This window comes from Melospiza georgiana, chromosome 6 (assembly GCF_028018845.1).
Source record: "Melospiza georgiana isolate bMelGeo1 chromosome 6, bMelGeo1.pri, whole genome shotgun sequence".
NCBI lineage: Eukaryota > Metazoa > Chordata > Aves > Passeriformes > Passerellidae > Melospiza > Melospiza georgiana.
Genome location: NC_080435.1, coordinates 24,349,393 through 24,367,564, shown reverse-complemented (window position 1 = coordinate 24,367,564; position 18,172 = coordinate 24,349,393). Strand labels below are relative to the sequence as shown.

Here is an 18,172-nt window from a genome sequence, read left to right as displayed (position 1 = left end):
CTTTTGAAGGCACCCTGAAAGCTGCTGGGATGATGCTGAAATGAGAACAACACCCTGTTCCAGTTACCTTCAGCACCCGAACTCTGAACTCGGTTTGAGGGACACTTCTTAAAAGAAGCTGCAGGCTAAAGAAACGGGCTACGGCTGCATTCCCGTTATCCAGGGCTCTGGGGAGATAAAACTGCGGAAAGTGCGGAACGGCGCGCAGCAGCGCACGGCGTCGGAGGCGCCACAGCGCGGGTGGGCAGCGGCTCTGCATGGAGCCCGTGCTTGGAGCACTGACGGTGCAGGGGCTGCTGCGGGTGCCGGAGCAGGAACCGTGAGAAGGGACCGTGAGAAAGGACCGGGAGGAGTGGCCGGGAGGAGGGACCGGAGCAGGCCCAGGAGGAGGGACCGGAGCAGGAACCGGCAGCCCCAGCCCGGCACCGCCCCGGAAGCAGCGCGGAAGGCGGCGGGGCCGTCATGGGCCGGGCGGTGACTGTGGCCACCTGCGCCCTGAACCAGTGGGCTCTAGACTTTGAGGGCAACCTGGAGAGGATTTTCAGAAGTGAGTGTCCAGATGGCTGGCTGGTTGCCTCCGGCCATTAGGAGCCTCCTCCCTCCCTCATTCCTTCCCTCCCTCCCTCCCTCCCACCGCGGGCGGTGCAGCGCAGCCCTTGTCTGTTTCACGCACTGCACTCCCAACACTTTTCCAGGTATCGACATCGCCAAGAGCAAAGGAGCCCGGTACCGGCTCGGGCCAGAGCTCGAAATCTGGTAAGGGCGCTTTGCTGGCTCTGCTTTGGTGCGATTCCAGTGAACTGTGCAAGAAAGTCGGGAAGAGCATTGGCCCCGAGGCGCTGCAGTGCCCAGAGCCGTGCTTGGAGCGTGCGGCCGTCAAAGGGGCAAAGAAAATCACTGTAGTGGTGAGCACAGGACTGGGTCTCTTGTCTTGTAAACCTGACTGGAAGCGACAATTTTTAACCTATTTCAGTGAGTTTTCCTGCAGGGGAGCTGTAGTGCTTTGATTTCTGCCTGCTGTCCTGGAAGGAATATCATGGGGTGATATAGAACGCTGCAGAGTTTTAAATGCTGTAAATAGGGATGTTGTTGACAGCATTGCTTGTTCATTTTCTATATAAATTACGTATGTGGGTGAAATGCTCCCTGTCTGAAGTAGCGTTGGTTCTTTGGCTCTGGTGCTCATCTTGCTGAATTTTTGGTTTCTCCTTTTTTCTATACACAGTGGGTATGGCTGCTCAGATCACTTTTATGAGTCTGACACACTCTTGCATTCGTTTCAAGTTCTGGAAAAGCTCTTGGAGTCTCCAGCTACTCAAGATATTATCTGTGATGTGGGAATGTAAGTTTATTTTGTTGTTGTAAACCTGTGATAAAGGTATAAGTCCTTAGGGAATGCTGCTTGTGCCATGCTCTGGATAGTGAGGGCTCTGCACCAAACTCTCAAACATATCTTAGGAACTGCACTGCTTTTCCTCTTTTAATTACCTTGACCAGGATTGCAACATGCAGACACTTTCTAAAAGATAATCCTTCCGAAGATTGCTGGTGGCTAATCCCTTCAAGAGAGAAATAGGATAATTGCAGTTATATATTACAGTTATATATTGGACAATTACAGTAATATATTGGAAATCTTAATGTCTCATACTTATTGTCACAGGTCAGACTTTGTGTGAGGTGTGACTCAAAGGGTTTTATAAATTGACTGTCTTGTGGGAATGTGGGGGCTGTTTTCACTGACAGACAGCATAAGTATATGTGAAACTCACTGAAGCCATTGTAAGCCTTGTGCTGACACACAAGGAAGGGTGATAAATTATATCTGTAAAATTAATGTGTTAGTATTGATATAATTGTGTAAAGCTGGTTTGATTTTGAACTGGGTTGGCAGTGTCACGGGAGGTCACATTTGATTAAATAACCTGGCCCAGCCATGGGGAATCTTCTGGTGTGCTGCTCATGTTCCTAAGGCTCAGGTAGTAGTTGATATATCTGAGATTGACACCACAGTCAGTAACTCAGATTTTTTCTAGCTACTACTTTAACTAAAAAATTAGAAGCTAAAATGTCACATATTGTTTTGCTTGATTCCCTCCAGTGAGGTCTTCTGAATAGTTTTTGCAGTAAAGTAGATTCTGTAGCTTTTTATAATTTCATTTAATGAGCGTAGTCATTGCTGATTTTGGTTCTTATTTTCACAGGCCTGTTATGCACAGAAATGTTCGCTATAATTGTCGAGTGATCTTTTTAAATAAGTGAGTAGTTCTTGATATGTTTTGTGAAGTAACACATTATCTTTTCACGCACCAGTTTGGCCTTCATGCAAGATTCTTCAGTGCTACTTAGAGGGATGGATTTATCTTCGTATTTGCTAAATTCTGAGAGACAACTAAGGTTTCTCATGATCTGTTTTTTCTTTTCTGATTTGTGGAAGCTGAATTCCCACTGCTTTCTGGAAAAGTTCAGAGAAACCCCTTGAGTCTGCAAGAAACTTAAAAAATATTACATTATAAAAGAAGAAAATCAGTGTTCATATATAGGCTTGTTTGGCTGTACATCCTGTGTTAACCCAGTTTTTCTGTTTTGTTTTATTTAAGGAAGATTCTTCTGATCAGACCAAAAATATCACTGGCAAATTCAGGAAACTACAGGGAACTTAGATGGTTCACCCCATGGAGCAAAGCAAGGTATTCTGGCAACTCTAGGAATTGTGTTAAAAAACACAGCTTGCTGTTTGCAGCCACAGCAGCAGGGTTGAAATATCTACAGCAAATACTCACTGGCTGCTACAGGGAGAGCAGCAGGACAGAGTCAGCCAAGCCACATGGTTGCAGCTTGGTTAGGAAGCTTATTGAGCAGTCAAACTCTGAGTTGCTGAGCTGGAGGGAAAAAAAGTGGGGCTGCTTGATCCTGCAGCCAGTGTAGAGTGTCATTTTCCTGGTGTGTGCTTCTAAGAACAGCCAGCTCAGGACTCTCAGGAGTGGAGGGCCTCTGTTTGTCTCCTGAGTGCTGCATCCCAGTCCTGAGCTGGCAAACACTGAAATGGATGAGCTCTGTCAGAGCTTCTGCAGTGAATGAAAGCTGCCTACCTTATGATGCTGCAGAAGACACCTGGCACTCATCTCTGATGCTGTGCACTCCTCTTGTAGTCAGGGAATGTTTCCAGCTCCAGGGTCTCAGCAAAGCACTTCTGATCCTCCTCTGAGCCCCAGCTGGTTCTGCACTGCTTGTGTAGTAACCCTGCAAAAAGAGAAACTTGCACCTGGCATTTGCCTTGTTTGGTGTGTTCTTTGTTAGCTCTGCTTTCTAGCCAGTATGGGGCATTCCTTACATTGCCTTTCTGAAGCACAGATGTTGCTATCTTAAAATGTTAGCATTTCTGATTAATTCCACAGAAAATATGAAGTTTTGTTTTTTTTTTCATTTTTTAAACACACACAGCCCTGTGCAACTTCAATAGAGTTTCTTTAACCAATGTTAGAAAGTGAGATGAGAACCAGGTTTTATGCTGTGATTTATGTAATGATGTATTCACAATCTCTTAACTTGATTTAGACATGTGGAGGAATATTTTCTGCCCAGGATAATTCAGGAAGTGACTGGACAGGTAAGCTGTTGTTTTTTTTTTTAATTTTGCATCTTCCAGATTCAGCAATTAACAATTTGTAGTCTCCAAAATTCTGCTGCCAGTTGTGATTTAGATTCATATATTTCAGTGCTGGTTCTAAGTTGCATTAAATGACAGCATAATTTAACATTATTTATGTTAGTGTGTGGCAGCAAAGCGAGTAAATTTTAAATCTGCCTCAGTTATTTGTACATACAGAACCTTGATTGCCATATTTTGCACAATTTTGGTACTGTTTATCTGTGCTTGAGACTAGAATTGAGTATGTGTTTTTAGGTTAAAAAATTAAATTAAAAATCATTTAAACCTTATTTGCTCAGAAGGATCTAAAATTTATGCTAGTTCCCACTAAAGCATGAGTGTGATTTCTAGCAACAGACAGTCTCTCTTTTGTAGATTGTTTAATACCTGTCCTTAAGCAAAGCACTGCATCTGTATACTACTGAAATAAAAACATGAAATCTCAATCAGTCCAGAAATTTGCATTTCAGAATTTTTAAATTTTTTTTTTAATCCGACTTGGTATAAAATGAAAGAAGGTATAATGTGATTGATATTGTGTCACTAATTTCACATAAGTAAGCACTCAAATTTATGTTTTCTTAAGATTTGTAGTTCAAGTTTTTGAATTGAACAGCTTATTCTACTGCATGTGTGTAAGAATGTTCTTGTTTTTCCTCAGGAAACTGTTCCTTTTGGGGATGCAGTGCTAGCAACCAAAGATACCTGCCTAGGAACAGAAATATGTGAAGAACTCTGGGCACCAAACAGGTAAAGGAGAAGAGGAAATAAAAAGTAATCTAAAACATACCCTGGAGCTGCCTGAATCAAATGTTTGTAGAGATCTGCTTATTATCCTTCTGTGTAATTTATCTTTCAGAAAGTGCCAGTAAGATAAAATATAATTAGGAGCAATACATACATCATGGGAAAGACCTCATTAGGCTAGGTGCAGGATGGCAAAGAAATGTTGGTTGTTAAACTAAATCAACTTGAAACAAGAAGGTAGGGAAGAAATACCAAAAACAAGCAGAATGAAAAGAGTGACCTAAGGAAATAAATGACAGGTAACTCTTGTGCTCACATTCCTGATACTTTTCCAAATCTCCCAGTTACATTGATTTCCTTGTAACTGCAGATGTGGTGTGTTGAAGATGTGATTTTTGTTTTTTAGTATTTCTTTCTTATGACATTGGAAAAAGAAAAAAAGCAGTAAAAATCTTCTTGTAGTTCTGTTTTTGGATTTACTAAAAGACAAGGAAAATGGGACAAGCAGTGTATATCCATGTTACCCTTTCAGACCAAGATTATTCTCTCTTTCTTTGAGATCTGGCCTTCTATAGAGTAGAAGGCATTTTGTTTAGAACAGAGTGAGCAAAAGCCCTCCTGACCTCTGCAGCCACTGCTGGTCTTTGACAGAGGAGCTGGGCAATGCAAGAAAACAGATATTTTTGAAAGCCCTATCCTTGTTTGAGCTAAGACATGCAGAAAACTGACAGTGACATAAATGTTTCTGTTTGTCAGTGATTTTTTAATGACATTTGCAGTTTTCACAGCACAGTAGTGATTTATTTTTGTGCCTTTTGCTTTGACAGCCCTCACATTGAGATGGGACTTGATGGAGTGGAAATTTTCACCAACTCTTCTGGGAGTCACCACGTGCTGCGGAAGGCTCATGCCCGGGTGGATTTGGTGAATTCTGCCACAGCCAAGGTGTGTGCTTTTCTATTGGAAAGTTCTGTGTGTTTGAAAAATGATGAGAAGACACTTATTATTTGGTCTGTAATCCTATCTAACAGTGATAGGCACAAAAATAAAGCAATGAGTGTACATTACACTGTGAAAAAGCTGCTTTGTCATTGTAGTTTAGTGTGCTTTGCTTATATTTAACAGTATCTGCTCTCTCCTCTGATATTCAAACACAGCTTCTGTCATTGCCTTCCTGCTTTTCCCAACCTCAGTTTGAACTTAGAATTTTAATTTAGAAGTGCAGCTCTCTCTGTTTGGCTTGAGGGAATGACTCTTGCTACTAAGAGACTCCTGTCAAGAGAGAATCCCAGCCATAAATCATTCACAATGTAAAGGGAGAGGAAATTTGTAAGGAGAGCAGGAGCAGAGAAACAACATTTTGATTTTAAACATCCTGTCAGGTGCTACATTCTGAACAGCTTTTTTTTCTCTTCCCTGCATGTTTGTTTCTCTGGCAGAATGGTGGAATATATATTTTAGCAAACCAGAAAGGCTGTGATGGTGAGCGTCTGTATTATGATGGCTGTGCAATGATTTCCATGAATGGAGAAACAGTTGCACAAGGATCCCAGTTCTCTCTGGATGATGTGGTAATGTATTCACCCCATAGCTGCTGGAACATTTATGCTCAACACTTCCAAACATTCCAGATCTAGGTCCATATCTCTAGACTAAGAAGGGTGTATTTTAATTATGCTATTCAACTACATCTGATTACCTACAGTAGCTCTCCTGCTTTTGTGATGAAGGAAGAACTCTCACAGTGGACGAACTTCATGAAAACATTTTTGTATGCAATCACCATGAGGAGGAGAAACTCTGTTAATTGAGATTGCCTTATTTAAAGGAAGAAAGGGCAAAGGCTGCAATGTTCTAATTATGACCCAGTCTTGTGGGCACAAGGTTTCACTTTGATTTCAGAAAGTAGATTTGTCATCTAGCTTTCCTCACATTATGTGCAAGCTCCGTTTCTTTCCCCAGTAATGTTTCTTGCCTTTTCCTTTGCCACAGCTGATGCTGTGGCATTTCTTGATGACACTTCTTTTGCCCAACATTGTTTATCTGTTTGTGTAGAGTGATCTAATGTTAAAAGCCTTTCCACAGGAGGTGCTGGTTGCCACTCTGGACCTGGAGGATGTTCGAAGTTACAGAGCAGAGATTTCATCTCGTAACTTGGCGGTAAGAACTCTGTGTTTGCAAACTGTGCCAAGTTTGAATGGGTATTGGATGTAAGAAGTATTTGCATGTCTTGATTTTCACAGTATCTTAGAGAGCTGTTTTTTTTTAAACTATGTTAAAATTGGTGTCTTCTGAATTCTTCTGTACTATTGCTTAGGCAAGTAAAGTGAATCCTTATCCCAGAGTAAAAGTGAACTTTGCTCTGTCGTGTCCTGATGATTTAGCTGTTCCTACTTGTATGCCAATCCAGTGGAGACACCACAGTCCTGAGGAGGAGATCAGGTAATCAAATGCTGAATCTGTTGCTTGAAAATTATTTTGGTTTAAAAAAAAAAAACAAAACTCAAAGAAAGAGATAAGATGTTGTTCAGACATAAGTAAAGGAAATCTCACATTGGAAGACCACAGTAAATATGTTGACTTGCTTAGGTGTTATTCCCTAACCTTCTTAGAATAATCATATTCTGTAATTTCAGCCTTGGACCTGCATGTTGGCTCTGGGACTATTTAAGGCGCAGCAAACAGGTAAGAACAACTGGGTTTGTTTTTCCCTTGCAATACACAACTTCTTTTGTGCCACAGGCACAATCCAAATTGTTTTCCTGTGCTGCTGGTAACCCAAACTGATGTTAGTCCAAGGTGCAAAGTTTGAGTTTTTCACTGGTAGCTCAGTCAGACTTAAAAATTGTATTCCAAGTGTGATTTCAGTATGCTCTGTGCACCTTTCCCTTAGGAATTGTGCTTTCCTGAGTGCAGCAAAGTGACATGAAGTTGTCATTCAGTGTAATAGTAAAGTATATATGAAAAATATTATCCTTTTTATTAGCATTTCTGTCTTACTAGAGGGTAAAGACAACTGGAATTTTTTCTAGGCAAAGGGTTTTACACTGACTGCTTATTTGATTACCCAGTTGATGAGAGTTTAGAGGATTTCCTCTGGGTGGTTTGTTCTGTTTTTCCTCAATAATACATAAGCCTTGAACAATATGAAGTCTTGAAAATGCCTGTCATTCTTCTACAGGACTGTGTTTCTGAGTGGTACAGTACATATTTTTTTCCTTATTTTGTTATGTGGAACCTCTTCCTTGCTCTGTTTTGAAGGCAGGATTTCTCCTACCTCTGAGTGGTGGAATTGACAGCTCTGCTACAGCTTGCATAGTTTATTCCATGTGCCACCAGGTTTGCCTGGCAGTCAAGAATGGCAGTAAGTAAATCTATGTGTCTGGCCAGCTGTGTTTATTAATGGTTATGGATAAGTTAATATTAGCTGGGTGCTGTAGCTGCAAGAGCTTATTAATTGCAGACCCTTTTTTTGTCGTTCTAATGGCGTCCTTTGTATCTCTTCAGAAATTCCAGTAAAAATGTGTGTCCAAATTCAGATTCTCTGAATTGGCATAATAGTTTCTGGTTTGGGTTTAAGAACTGGATGTGGAACTCAGACTAGTTTCTGTCTAAACTATTGTTCAAATGTTGGCTGATGTAGTCTTCAGTTTATTCTCAGAATTTTCCCCTTCTGTTAAAAGCATCACTACAAAGCATGGTTAGGAATGGTTTAAGTTCTTTAAGTTCTGGCTTTAAGCAGACTTCATGTTTTTAGCTAAGTCTTTGTGTATACTGGATCGTGTTTTCTATGAAAATTCTTCAGTAGATCTAAAGGATTTAACACTTCTGTGCTCAAAATCAGAAGAAAAATCAGCAATTCTTTTATTTGATAGATGAAGTTTTTCTGGGAAGATAGATGTAGTAGTCTTATTTGTCATGGGCACTGTGAAGCTTGATTGGATTACAAGGGGCGTACAGGATATTTGCGCATTTTGCAAAGGCGGGAGCACAATAATTTCCACTCCGCTTCTGTTTCTTCTGCTCTGTCCTCAGATGCAGATGTGCTGGCTGATACACGCAGGATTGTGAATGATGGGACCTACATCCCTGAGGATCCTCGGGAGTTCTGCAAGCGTGTCCTCACCACGTGCTACATGGCTAGTGAGAACTCCTCCCAGGATACCTGCAACAGGGCCAAGCTGCTGGCTGAGCAAATAGGCAGGTACAAGCTCAGAAGTGGTGGGAAGAAACCATCACGTTCTGGCAAAGACTTACATCTAAAATGTTCAAACTCAAAAAGGGGAAAAAATAAGAGAGGAATAGGAGGTGGGTTAAGTAGGAATGCTACAGCTGTTATTACTAAAGTGTTAAAATGATGCCAACTTAGAAGCATTTGGCAAAGGACATGCAAGTTTGGAAACAGACTCTGAGAAGTGTTGTTCTTTCCCAAGTTTCTTCCTACCAGATCTGAGATTTTAGCACCTTAAAACCTCATTTGATGGGTGGATTTTTGGTGGGTTTTTTTTCTATTTTATCTAGTCAGATTGTGCTGGCTGAGTCACTTGTGCTTGAATTCTTCTCAGCTACCACATCAGCCTGAACATCGATGCAGCTGTGACAGTTGTTGTGAAGATCTTCAGTGTGGTGACAGGTCGAACTCCCAAGTTTTCTGTCTATGGAGGGAGCAGCAGAGAGAGCCTGGCACTCCAGAATGTGCAGGTGTGTGTCCTCTAGGCTGAATCACATCACACTCTTTTGGTTCTGTGGGTTTTGGGTTGATTTTTTTTATTTTCTAAACTAACCAACAACTCTGCTTTAGTTCCCGAGTGTTAGTTATCCTGTTGGGTAGTTTTTGTTAATTTGAGGACTTGATCTTTCTCTGTTACTGGAGAAATCCAGCTGTTTGCTCTGGAAGCAAACATTGAATTCTTTGTCAGCTTTTTGGCAACAGGAGAGGTTTAGGTCACAGAGGAGTGTGGATATTTGCTTAACATTACCAACAGTTCTGCTGGAGCTGGATCCTAGGTTGGTTTGGCATTGCTGCCATCCTTAGAAAAAGCTGAGTTTCAGAATGGGGACAAAAGCAATGTAAACTTTTTAGAAATGTTGTCTATTAGTCTAGAGAGATTTATTTACTCTATAAAAGGATATGGTTTATCTGCATGCTTCATCCATCATGGATCCTTGTTAGTGCTGGCCAGGAGAAATTTCCTCAGTCTGTGGCAGTAGCAGGTACTGAACCTGGATTTCCTGACTGTGTTCAGCAATTTCTCCACAAGACTATCCTTCTTGCAGTCATGCTTGGTCACCCTAATTCTTTAAGATTTTCTAATCTTTCTGATATTTACATTCTTGTAACTAACTTTCTCACACGTTTTCTGTAAATAACTCATTGTTTTGCATTCTTTTATAAGAGAAATGTGATAGACTGTTGGTTTGTCCAGTGTCATTGGAGAGGTGACACTGTCACCCTCCAATCCACTGTCACTTTTAGAACACTATAAATGTTAAAGTCAGAAAATAATCTTCCTTTTTTCTTCACCTTGAGAGCAGCAGTGTGCACTTGTGTTCTTTCATGTCCTATAGTGACAAAAAATGCTTACCCTGCCCAAATTTTATTCTTCTTGAGCTTGTTTAGACAATTGATTAATAAAAGTGTCTGGGGAGAAATCACTCTGCTATGTAAATTTTGCTTTCCTTTTCATTTTTCTCTGCAGGCTAGAATAAGAATGGTCCTTGCCTACCTGTTTGCTCAGCTGACACTGTGGGCTCGTGGGATGCCAGGGGGACTGCTGGTGCTGGGAACAGCCAATGTGGATGAAAGGTTGGTGAAAATTGGGAATCCAAACCCACGTGTAACAGGTCACTGTCATTTCCTGCCACTCTACCAAATACCTCTGTAGATTATGCTCAGAAGAGGTAACAACCTAAGAATGCACTGGTAACAGTGAAATTAATGAAAATAGATAAATCAGCTTGAATGGGAAATTGTGTATTTTTCAGAGGTTTAGCCAAAGTATTGCTATAGCATTTCCCATAAAATGCTGTTTTCAGTAGAGCTTACCTGTGCATTCACTAGGCTAACTTCCCAATTTGTTGAATTTTCAATTACTGTATTAGGAATGAAGATGTGAACTTTTAGCTGAAAAAGCAGACCTTAAAATCTGGAGTACTGTTAGTAGAGCTGGTATCTGAAGATTAAAGCAATCCCTGTAAGATTGTGGGAGTGGTAACCTCTAAAGCTGTGGGAGTACTGTGTGCTGGTTGTGTGGGTGTTTTGAGATCTGAGATTGTTTTAATTAGTCATCACAGTATTTTAATTGTTTTGAACATATTGCCTCAACATGGATAGTTTTGCAGTGCTTTATGATTGTTTAAAGTATCATCTGAAAATTTCATGGCTTTAGGATAGCCCTGCTGCAGTTAAACATGTTGCCCTTTAGGTGTAAATATGTTACTAATCTGCAGTTTGTTTCTCCCTTTCTTTATGCTTCATATAAATTCTCTATAGTGTCAAGGGTTATATATTATGCTGCAGTTACATTATTATTAACTGTTGCTGTATAAAATTTCCTGTTTTGCTCAGTCTCCGTGGTTACTTGACCAAGTACGACTGCTCCAGTGCTGATATCAACCCCATTGGTGGCATCAGCAAGACTGATTTGAAGAGCTTCATTCAGTACTGCATTGAAAACTTCCAGCTCACAGCCCTCAGAAGGTGAGCAATGATTCAGTGACTGTGTTTGTTCATTCCACTGGAGGAACTGTCTGAGCCAGGTGCTTCATTTTTTGGGATGAAGTGCTGTTTTAACAAACCAACACTGATAAGACTGCATGGAATCCATATTTTTCCTTTTCCCTCTCCCTTTCAGTATAATGTCAGCTCCACCCACTGCAGAGTTGGAGCCCCTGGTGGATGGACAAGTGGCTCAAACTGATGAGGTAATGTGGTGTTGGTGGGTCCGCAGGATGAGGTGAGAGATGAGAATTTGGCCCCATGTTCTCAGAAGGCTGATTTATTATATTATGATATTATATTCAAAAAATTATATACTAAAACTATATTAAATATAGAGAAAGGATACAAACAGAGGGCTGGAAAAGAATGATAATAAAAACCCATGACAGACTTGGTGAGTCTGACACAGCTGGCTGGGATTGGTCATTAATTAAAAACAATTCACATGGAACCAATCAAAGATGCACCTGTTGGTAAGCAACTTCAAGACCACATTCCAAGCAATCAGATAATTATTGTTGACATTTCTTTTCTGAGGCTTCTTAGCTTCTCAAGAGAAAAATCCTGGCAAAGGGATTTTTCAGAAAATATTATGGTAACAAGGTAATAGTGAGCAGTGCCATTAAAATGCTTTAAGCCTTACCCCAAAATCTGGGGTTTGTCCCATAGCTCTTGTTTACTCCTGTATGTAACCATGCTTACTGACAGGTGGGTTATAACCAGTCTTAAAGCTGCCAACAAGGCATTAGTTCCCCACACCTGCCCTATCTGTGTTGACAATAGTTTCCAAAACAGCAAATTAATATTTTTGAATTATTTTAGATTTTTGGACACTTAGAACCCTATCTGTGTTGACAATAATTTCCAAAACAGCAAATTAACTTTTTTGAATTATTTTAGGTTTCTTGGCACTTAAAAGAATGGGTGTTGTAAAATGCAATTTATTTTATGTTTTTTTTTTAATATTACTAGAAAGTGAGGGCCTTACTGCTATGAAAATGACTGGTGGCAAAGCACTCTTTTCCCCACATCCTTTTCTTTGCTATCACTTTGAAAAGGAGAGGACTGATAAAATGGCCTCTGTGGCCTCCAATCTCCCAATTCAGAGAAATACCAGTGTTTTTTTTTATTTCTGCTCATAGTATTACTATGTCTTTTTGATATTGACAATATCATTTTGGTGTTTCTTTTATTTAAGTGGATTATTTTAATTGCTCCATGAAAGTATTCATTAAAATTTGCATAGTTAAGATTTTCTTTGACTTTCTGTGTGCATTTTCAGGCAGATATGGGGATGACATATGCAGAGCTCTCAATCTATGGGAAATTAAGGAAAATTGGAAAGGCTGGACCATACAGTATGTTCTGTAAGCTGATTGATATATGGAAGGAAATTTTTACTCCAAGAGAGGTAATAACAAAACCAAAGAGAAAAAAAATCAAGTAGTTTAATGCTTTTGCCAAAATAGAGCATGTTTGGAGAAAGGTCAGGTTCCTTTTAACTGAAAGTAATAGTTTCATTATTTTGTGTTTAGAGATTATTCTGCAGGTGCAGCAGAGTATGCTGGAAAAGGTGGCCTGCATCTCTTAAATGGAGCTTGTTGTCTCATGCTGCAAATTGCTAAAACATTTGTTAATTGAGTAATTTGAAAACAATTACTTCAGAATTATACCTTGGGGAAAATTGTTCTCTAAAATACAGATGACCAACTACTCTTGAAGCCTTTGGTTATGCGTTCTGAGACAAAAAACGTCTCTTGTTTTGGAAGAATATCTAGACCGTGTAAAAGTAGAAAACAGTCTCCAAAACACTGTGCTCCTCTCAGTTTTTAAATTAAAATACTAAGAAACTTCATCTGGTTAAAAGCTACATTCTTTGTACACCAGGTGGCATCCAAGGTTAAGCATTTCTTCAGGATGTATTCAGTCAACAGGCACAAAATGACCACCCTCACTCCTTCCTACCACGCTGAAAGCTACAGTCCAGAGGACAACCGCTTCGACCTGAGGCCTTTCCTCTACAACATCTCGTGGTCCTGGCAGTTCAGGTGTATAGACAAACAGGTAAATGCCTTCTGACAAGCAGGTAAATGCCTTCTGCTTCTGGAATGATTTTGCATTTAAATTATTCAAAGTGGGTCAAGCCCAGTTCCAGTGAATCTCAGGAAAAGGCAACTAGCACATAGGGTAGCAGTTATTACAGAAATAACTGTGATTGTTCTTTTCACATAACTGTGAGGTGAAATCCCCTGATTTCAGTGTAGGCTGTTTAGGTTCTTTTTTGTCATACTGCTATGAAAACAAGAACAAGAAAAAAATAAAAGAATACGTGTACTGAGGACTGAAAGTAATAGATGTACCCAGACTCGTGAGGTCCTGTGCTAATGGGATAAACAAGTTTTGGGTTTTGATTTCAGTTCAGGACCTATCTGAAGGGATCTGCTTAATTGCAGAATTAAGACTTGACCCACGTCAGTGTGAGGAGAGCAAGTGTAAGAGGCAGCAATTCACTGTGAGTGCTTCTCCCAGCTGCTTCTGCAACAATTCCTTTTTTGAATCTCAAGTTAGCTGACTCACAAATTCATGTTTGCTCAAACACAGCAGTAGTAATGGTACCATGCTCAGTTTGAGCACTGAGATGTGGAGGGGCCCAGGCAATTATTGAAACCATGCTTTACTTTTTATAGTTTTTAGCCACCCCTTCAAACTTATTTTTAATGTCTCTTTTGTGGCACAAATGCTGGGGTGAAGAATTTTAGCACCTTGAAGTTTTTCTGGCAGAGATTTTATGCCCCAGTTGCTTTTAAGAATATGTTTATACATGTAATAAAATACTAATTCCTTCATCTGTGAAATGCCAGACATGTTGTAATAGTATTTTACTACCTTGAAACCTGGGATAAATGCTACCATGTGCAGTACTTAATTGTAAAGTAGTATAGTGGGGGATTTTTACATCACATTGGACTTTTTCCCACTGAAGTCCAGGACAAAAGTTATTTTGGTCTCAGTGGGAGTCTGGGAAAATGTTTTTGTAGGGTCTGGACCAAAATGTAATTATTTTATGCTTATAGTAATTAAGATCTTTTAATGGTGCAGATATTCTTACATTCTCTAACTAGATTTGTATGTAATAGCAGTTGTGCTCTGTAAGGGTAGTGGTCATTGCAACTTATTCCTGGGAACCAGGAGTCAAGTTTAGGGAGGATTTTATTGTGTAGATTAGAGTAACCTGAACTGATAGCTCCTGCAGCTCTTTGCAAGATTGGAAAATGATAACTTGCAGTGGTTTGAGTCAAATCTGCCCTATTCAAGAAAAGGAATATAGGAAGAGTTTCTTCTTACTGAAGGCGTTCAGCACAATTGTAATTCTGAAGAGAATCACTCTCTGGGACAGTGTGCCACTGATGATTCTGCTTCTGGGACTCAATCTGCACTTAAAATTTTTCTAGCATAGTAACAGGACAGTGAAAATATGGCATAAACTTGACATAAAACCCACCTTTAGTTAGGTACTGCCAGGTTTTCCTGTAGGAGAGTCATGTTACAGCTCAAGCTCATTTGTGAATGGAAACAAGTTGGAGTGCTAATGATAGAGAAATCTGTTGGATTTGTAGAAAGTACTTTTCTGCTTTGGATGTAGTCAAGCCAGTTTAGTTATCCACTCATTTTTAGTGCAAAATGCCCTTTGCATTTGCTGTAGAAGGAACAGGGGTAAAAGGAATTTAAGATCATAATTTAAGATCATTTGCTGGGAATTACGAGATTTGCTCTTGGAATCTTCGTGTCATTCTGCTCTACCTGGCTGAGGGGGTTTAGAACAACCCTAGGAACTCTGTAGCTTCTGCCTTGGAGCTGTGTCTGAGCTAAAGGATTTGTGGTCAGAGCAAAAATGATGCACTTCCAGGTGCCAAAATATTCACTGGGATTTTAATAGCTGCCACAATTTGAAGGAACTGTGATGCAGCTCCTTCAGATTTGCCAGAAGAAAGCTGGCAAATCTGCCTGCAAGGATGAGATATCTGCAGGCCATCCTCTGCTTTTTCCAGTGTTACACCACAAGATTAGCTGCATTTGGTCAAACCAAAAGATTTATTCGCTTCATAAAAACCTGATCTGTGTGTATCTCTTTTACAACCAGTAGGAGATGTTGATGGAAGAAGCAGCTTATTTTTTGGTTTCTTTTTTACATGCAGGTATCCAAGCTAGAAAAAAAGGAAGGAATTTCTGTAGTTGAAGATGTGGACTGACTTCCTGTCTTGTTTAACCGTGGTAATTAATTTGCCAAACAGAATGTTCAAAACTGGATTATATTGTGATAATGAGCAGGGATAACCTGCTTAACAGTTCTTGAGCTGACTGTTGTAATCAATTCTTTTAATTGACTCCCTGTTTTAATCCCAATATACTTAAACTGTAGTTTGGCCAAGGGATCATTAAGGATCTCCTTCAACTTTTTGAGTTAATTGCCTTTAATTTAAGAACTCACCTTACTTTGCAATAAACTTGTCATTTTGTCATGCTAATTGACTCAGTTCTTATTCTACATGTTTTGTTATTTACCTGGCACTGGCTTTGTAGACTGGTCCAGTGTTTTGAGTGGCCACAAAGTCAAACTCTGTAAGTTGTTGGAGGCATGTCTGTCTTGAAGCAGATGGATAATCTTCATGTTAGTGAGGTCGAATTTAGAGTTTAACTTCTTGTTTCCTTTGAATATTGCAGAGTGAAGTATAAAACCAGCGTCCTCTGAGCTCAATTAGAGTGTTACCCACATCCATTTTTAATTTCATGTCTTCAAACTGATCTTTTAAATTTGTTCAGTGCTGTGGAGCAATAAAAAAGGATGGGTTTGTTCCTTTGTCTGAGGCCCTTTTCTGCCTTTTAATTTAATGTTTAGCTGTTCCCATTTCTTTTTTAAACTTTGATTTGAAAGGTGCACTTCTCACAGGGAAAACAAGAAATGCATTTCTGCAGTTCTGGGCAAACAATATTCTTAACTGCAGCAACAGGAGAGCTCAGGCCCAGTGAGACTTCTGTTAAAATAGTCTTATATTGTGCTAGCATAAAATGTCTGCTAAAAAGGGCACATTCTCCACATTTGTTTTCCACAACTCAGGAGTTGATTCACTTGGAGTTAAAGATGCTGCAGGAAGAATGGAAAACCCCCAGCTGTGATTTGCCTTCCTTCACAGTTAGTTGGACACTTCCAATTCCAGCTATAGGGAGTGGATGAATTCTGAAGAGAAGTTCAAAAATTTGTTGTGTATTTGAAGACTTCTTATTTCTTTGTTTCCTTTGGAAGTTACTGGTTTCTCTTTCTGGACAATCACAGAAGAGGAAACATTTGCTTTCATTCAAATAAAAAATAAGAGCACAAAACCACAATATTTACATAAGTCTTCTGTGTTGTTACAGTTAGCATTGTTACCCAATCTATTTCAGACACTTTTCTTTTTTAGCAATTGCATTTACAGCACATGTACAAATTGCATTTTATTTCTTACCTGCTAATGCTGTACCAGGTCACTCCTATTTGCCTTTTACTATCCAGAAATTTTCACTGCTGCCTCTAGTTTGACTGTTGTCAACACTTAGATCCAATGTTATCAGTGCGTTGTTGCCTACTGAGAATGGGAAATAATTCTAACATCTAGCTGATGATGTTCACTTTTTACTAGAGACTACTTGTATTTGGTTTGTGTGGCCAGGTTTTAGTGGCAGGGGGGGTTACAGAAGTGGCTTCTTTGAGAAGCTCCTGGAAGCTTCCTGCAGCAGAGGCAGAGCTAATCCCAGCTGGCTCCAGGATGGACCAAGGCCAAGCCAACCAGTGATGGGAGTAATGCCTCTGATAACAGAATTTAAGAAGGAAAAAAGGTGTTGTGCAGAAGTAATTGCAGCCAGGGAAGAGCAGGGGGAGAAGATGTGAGGGGAACAGCGCTGCAGACACCCAGGTCAGGGCAGAAGGAGGAGCTGGAGCTGAGATTCCCCTGCAGCCCCTGGTGAGGCAGCTGTGATCCTGCAGCCATGCAGGGAGGGCACAGGGATGCACAGACCCACCTGCAGCCCATGCAGGGAGGGCACAGGGATGCACAGACCCACCTGCAGCCCATGCAGGGAGGGCACAGGGATGTACAGACCCACCTGCAGCCCATGCAGGGAGGGCACAGGGATGCACAGACCCACCTGCAGCCCATGCAGGGAGGGCACAGGGATGCACAGACCCACCTGCAGCCCATGCAGGGAGGGCACAGGGATGCACAGACCCACCTGCAGCCATGCAGGGAGGGCACAGGGATGCACAGACCCACCTGCAGCCCATGCAGGGAGGGCACAGGGATGCACAGACCCACCTGCAGCCCATGCAGGGAGGGCACAGGGATGTACAGACCCACCTGCAGCCCAGGGAGGGAGGGCACAGGGATGCACAGACCCACCTGCAGCCCATGCAGGGAGGGCACAGGGATGCACAGACCCACCTGCAGCCATGCAGGGAGGGCACAGGGATGCACAGACCCACCTGCAGCCCATGCAGGGAGGGCACAGGGATGCACAGACCCACCTGCAGCCCATGCAGGGAGGGCACAGGGATGCACAGACCCACCTGCAGCCCATGCAGGGAGGGCACAGGGATGCACAGACCCACCTGCAGCCCATGCAGGGAGGGCACAGGGATGCACAGACCCACCTGCAGCCCAGGGAGGGAGGGCACAGGGATGCACAGACCCACCTGCAGCCCAGGGAGGGAGGGCACAGGGATGCACAGACCCACCTGCAGCCCAGGGAGGGCACAGGGATGCACAGACCCACCTGCAGCCCAGGGAGGGCACAGGGATGCACAGACCCACCTGCAGGCAATGGAGGAGCCCACACCAGAGCAGGGGGATGCCCAACCTGTGGGATGCCCATGCTGGAGCAGGGTCCTGGCAGGACTTGTGGCACTGCAGCAAACCCACAACAGGCTGTTCCTGAAGAACTGCAGCTTGTGGGAAGGACTCGCATTGGAAAAGTTTGTGGAGGACTGTTCTCTGTGGGAGGGAAACCCCCAGGCTGAA

At 41.5% G+C, this 18,172-nt stretch overlaps 1 protein-coding gene across 3 annotated transcripts; it reads left to right on the top strand.

The window, feature by feature from the left end:
• The first annotated feature begins 441 nt into the window (after window positions 1-441).
• On the top strand, window positions 442-16,430 carry NADSYN1 (NAD synthetase 1). Of its 3 annotated transcripts, XM_058026829.1 has the most exons (22): window positions 442-547; window positions 696-756; window positions 1,226-1,342; window positions 2,205-2,258; window positions 2,601-2,690; window positions 3,559-3,610; window positions 4,314-4,402; window positions 5,227-5,344; window positions 5,839-5,970; window positions 6,485-6,559; window positions 6,717-6,841; window positions 7,036-7,084; window positions 7,661-7,763; window positions 8,435-8,603; window positions 8,965-9,100; window positions 10,099-10,205; window positions 10,968-11,099; window positions 11,254-11,323; window positions 12,403-12,531; window positions 13,008-13,184; window positions 15,317-15,392; window positions 16,237-16,430. In XM_058026829.1, exons 1-21 carry the CDS (start codon window positions 463-465, stop codon window positions 15,368-15,370), a joined length of 2,124 nt encoding a protein of 707 aa, XP_057882812.1. In that variant the 5' UTR covers window positions 442-462; the 3' UTR covers window positions 15,371-15,392; window positions 16,237-16,430. The 3 variants fall into 3 exon arrangements, with proteins under 3 accessions (XP_057882812.1, XP_057882811.1, XP_057882813.1); XM_058026828.1 differs by lacking the exon at window positions 16,237-16,430 and having other exon boundaries at window positions 15,317-15,646; XM_058026830.1 differs by lacking the exons at window positions 13,008-13,184; window positions 15,317-15,392; window positions 16,237-16,430 and having other exon boundaries at window positions 12,407-12,504.
• Window positions 16,431-18,172: the final 1,742 nt, after the last annotated feature.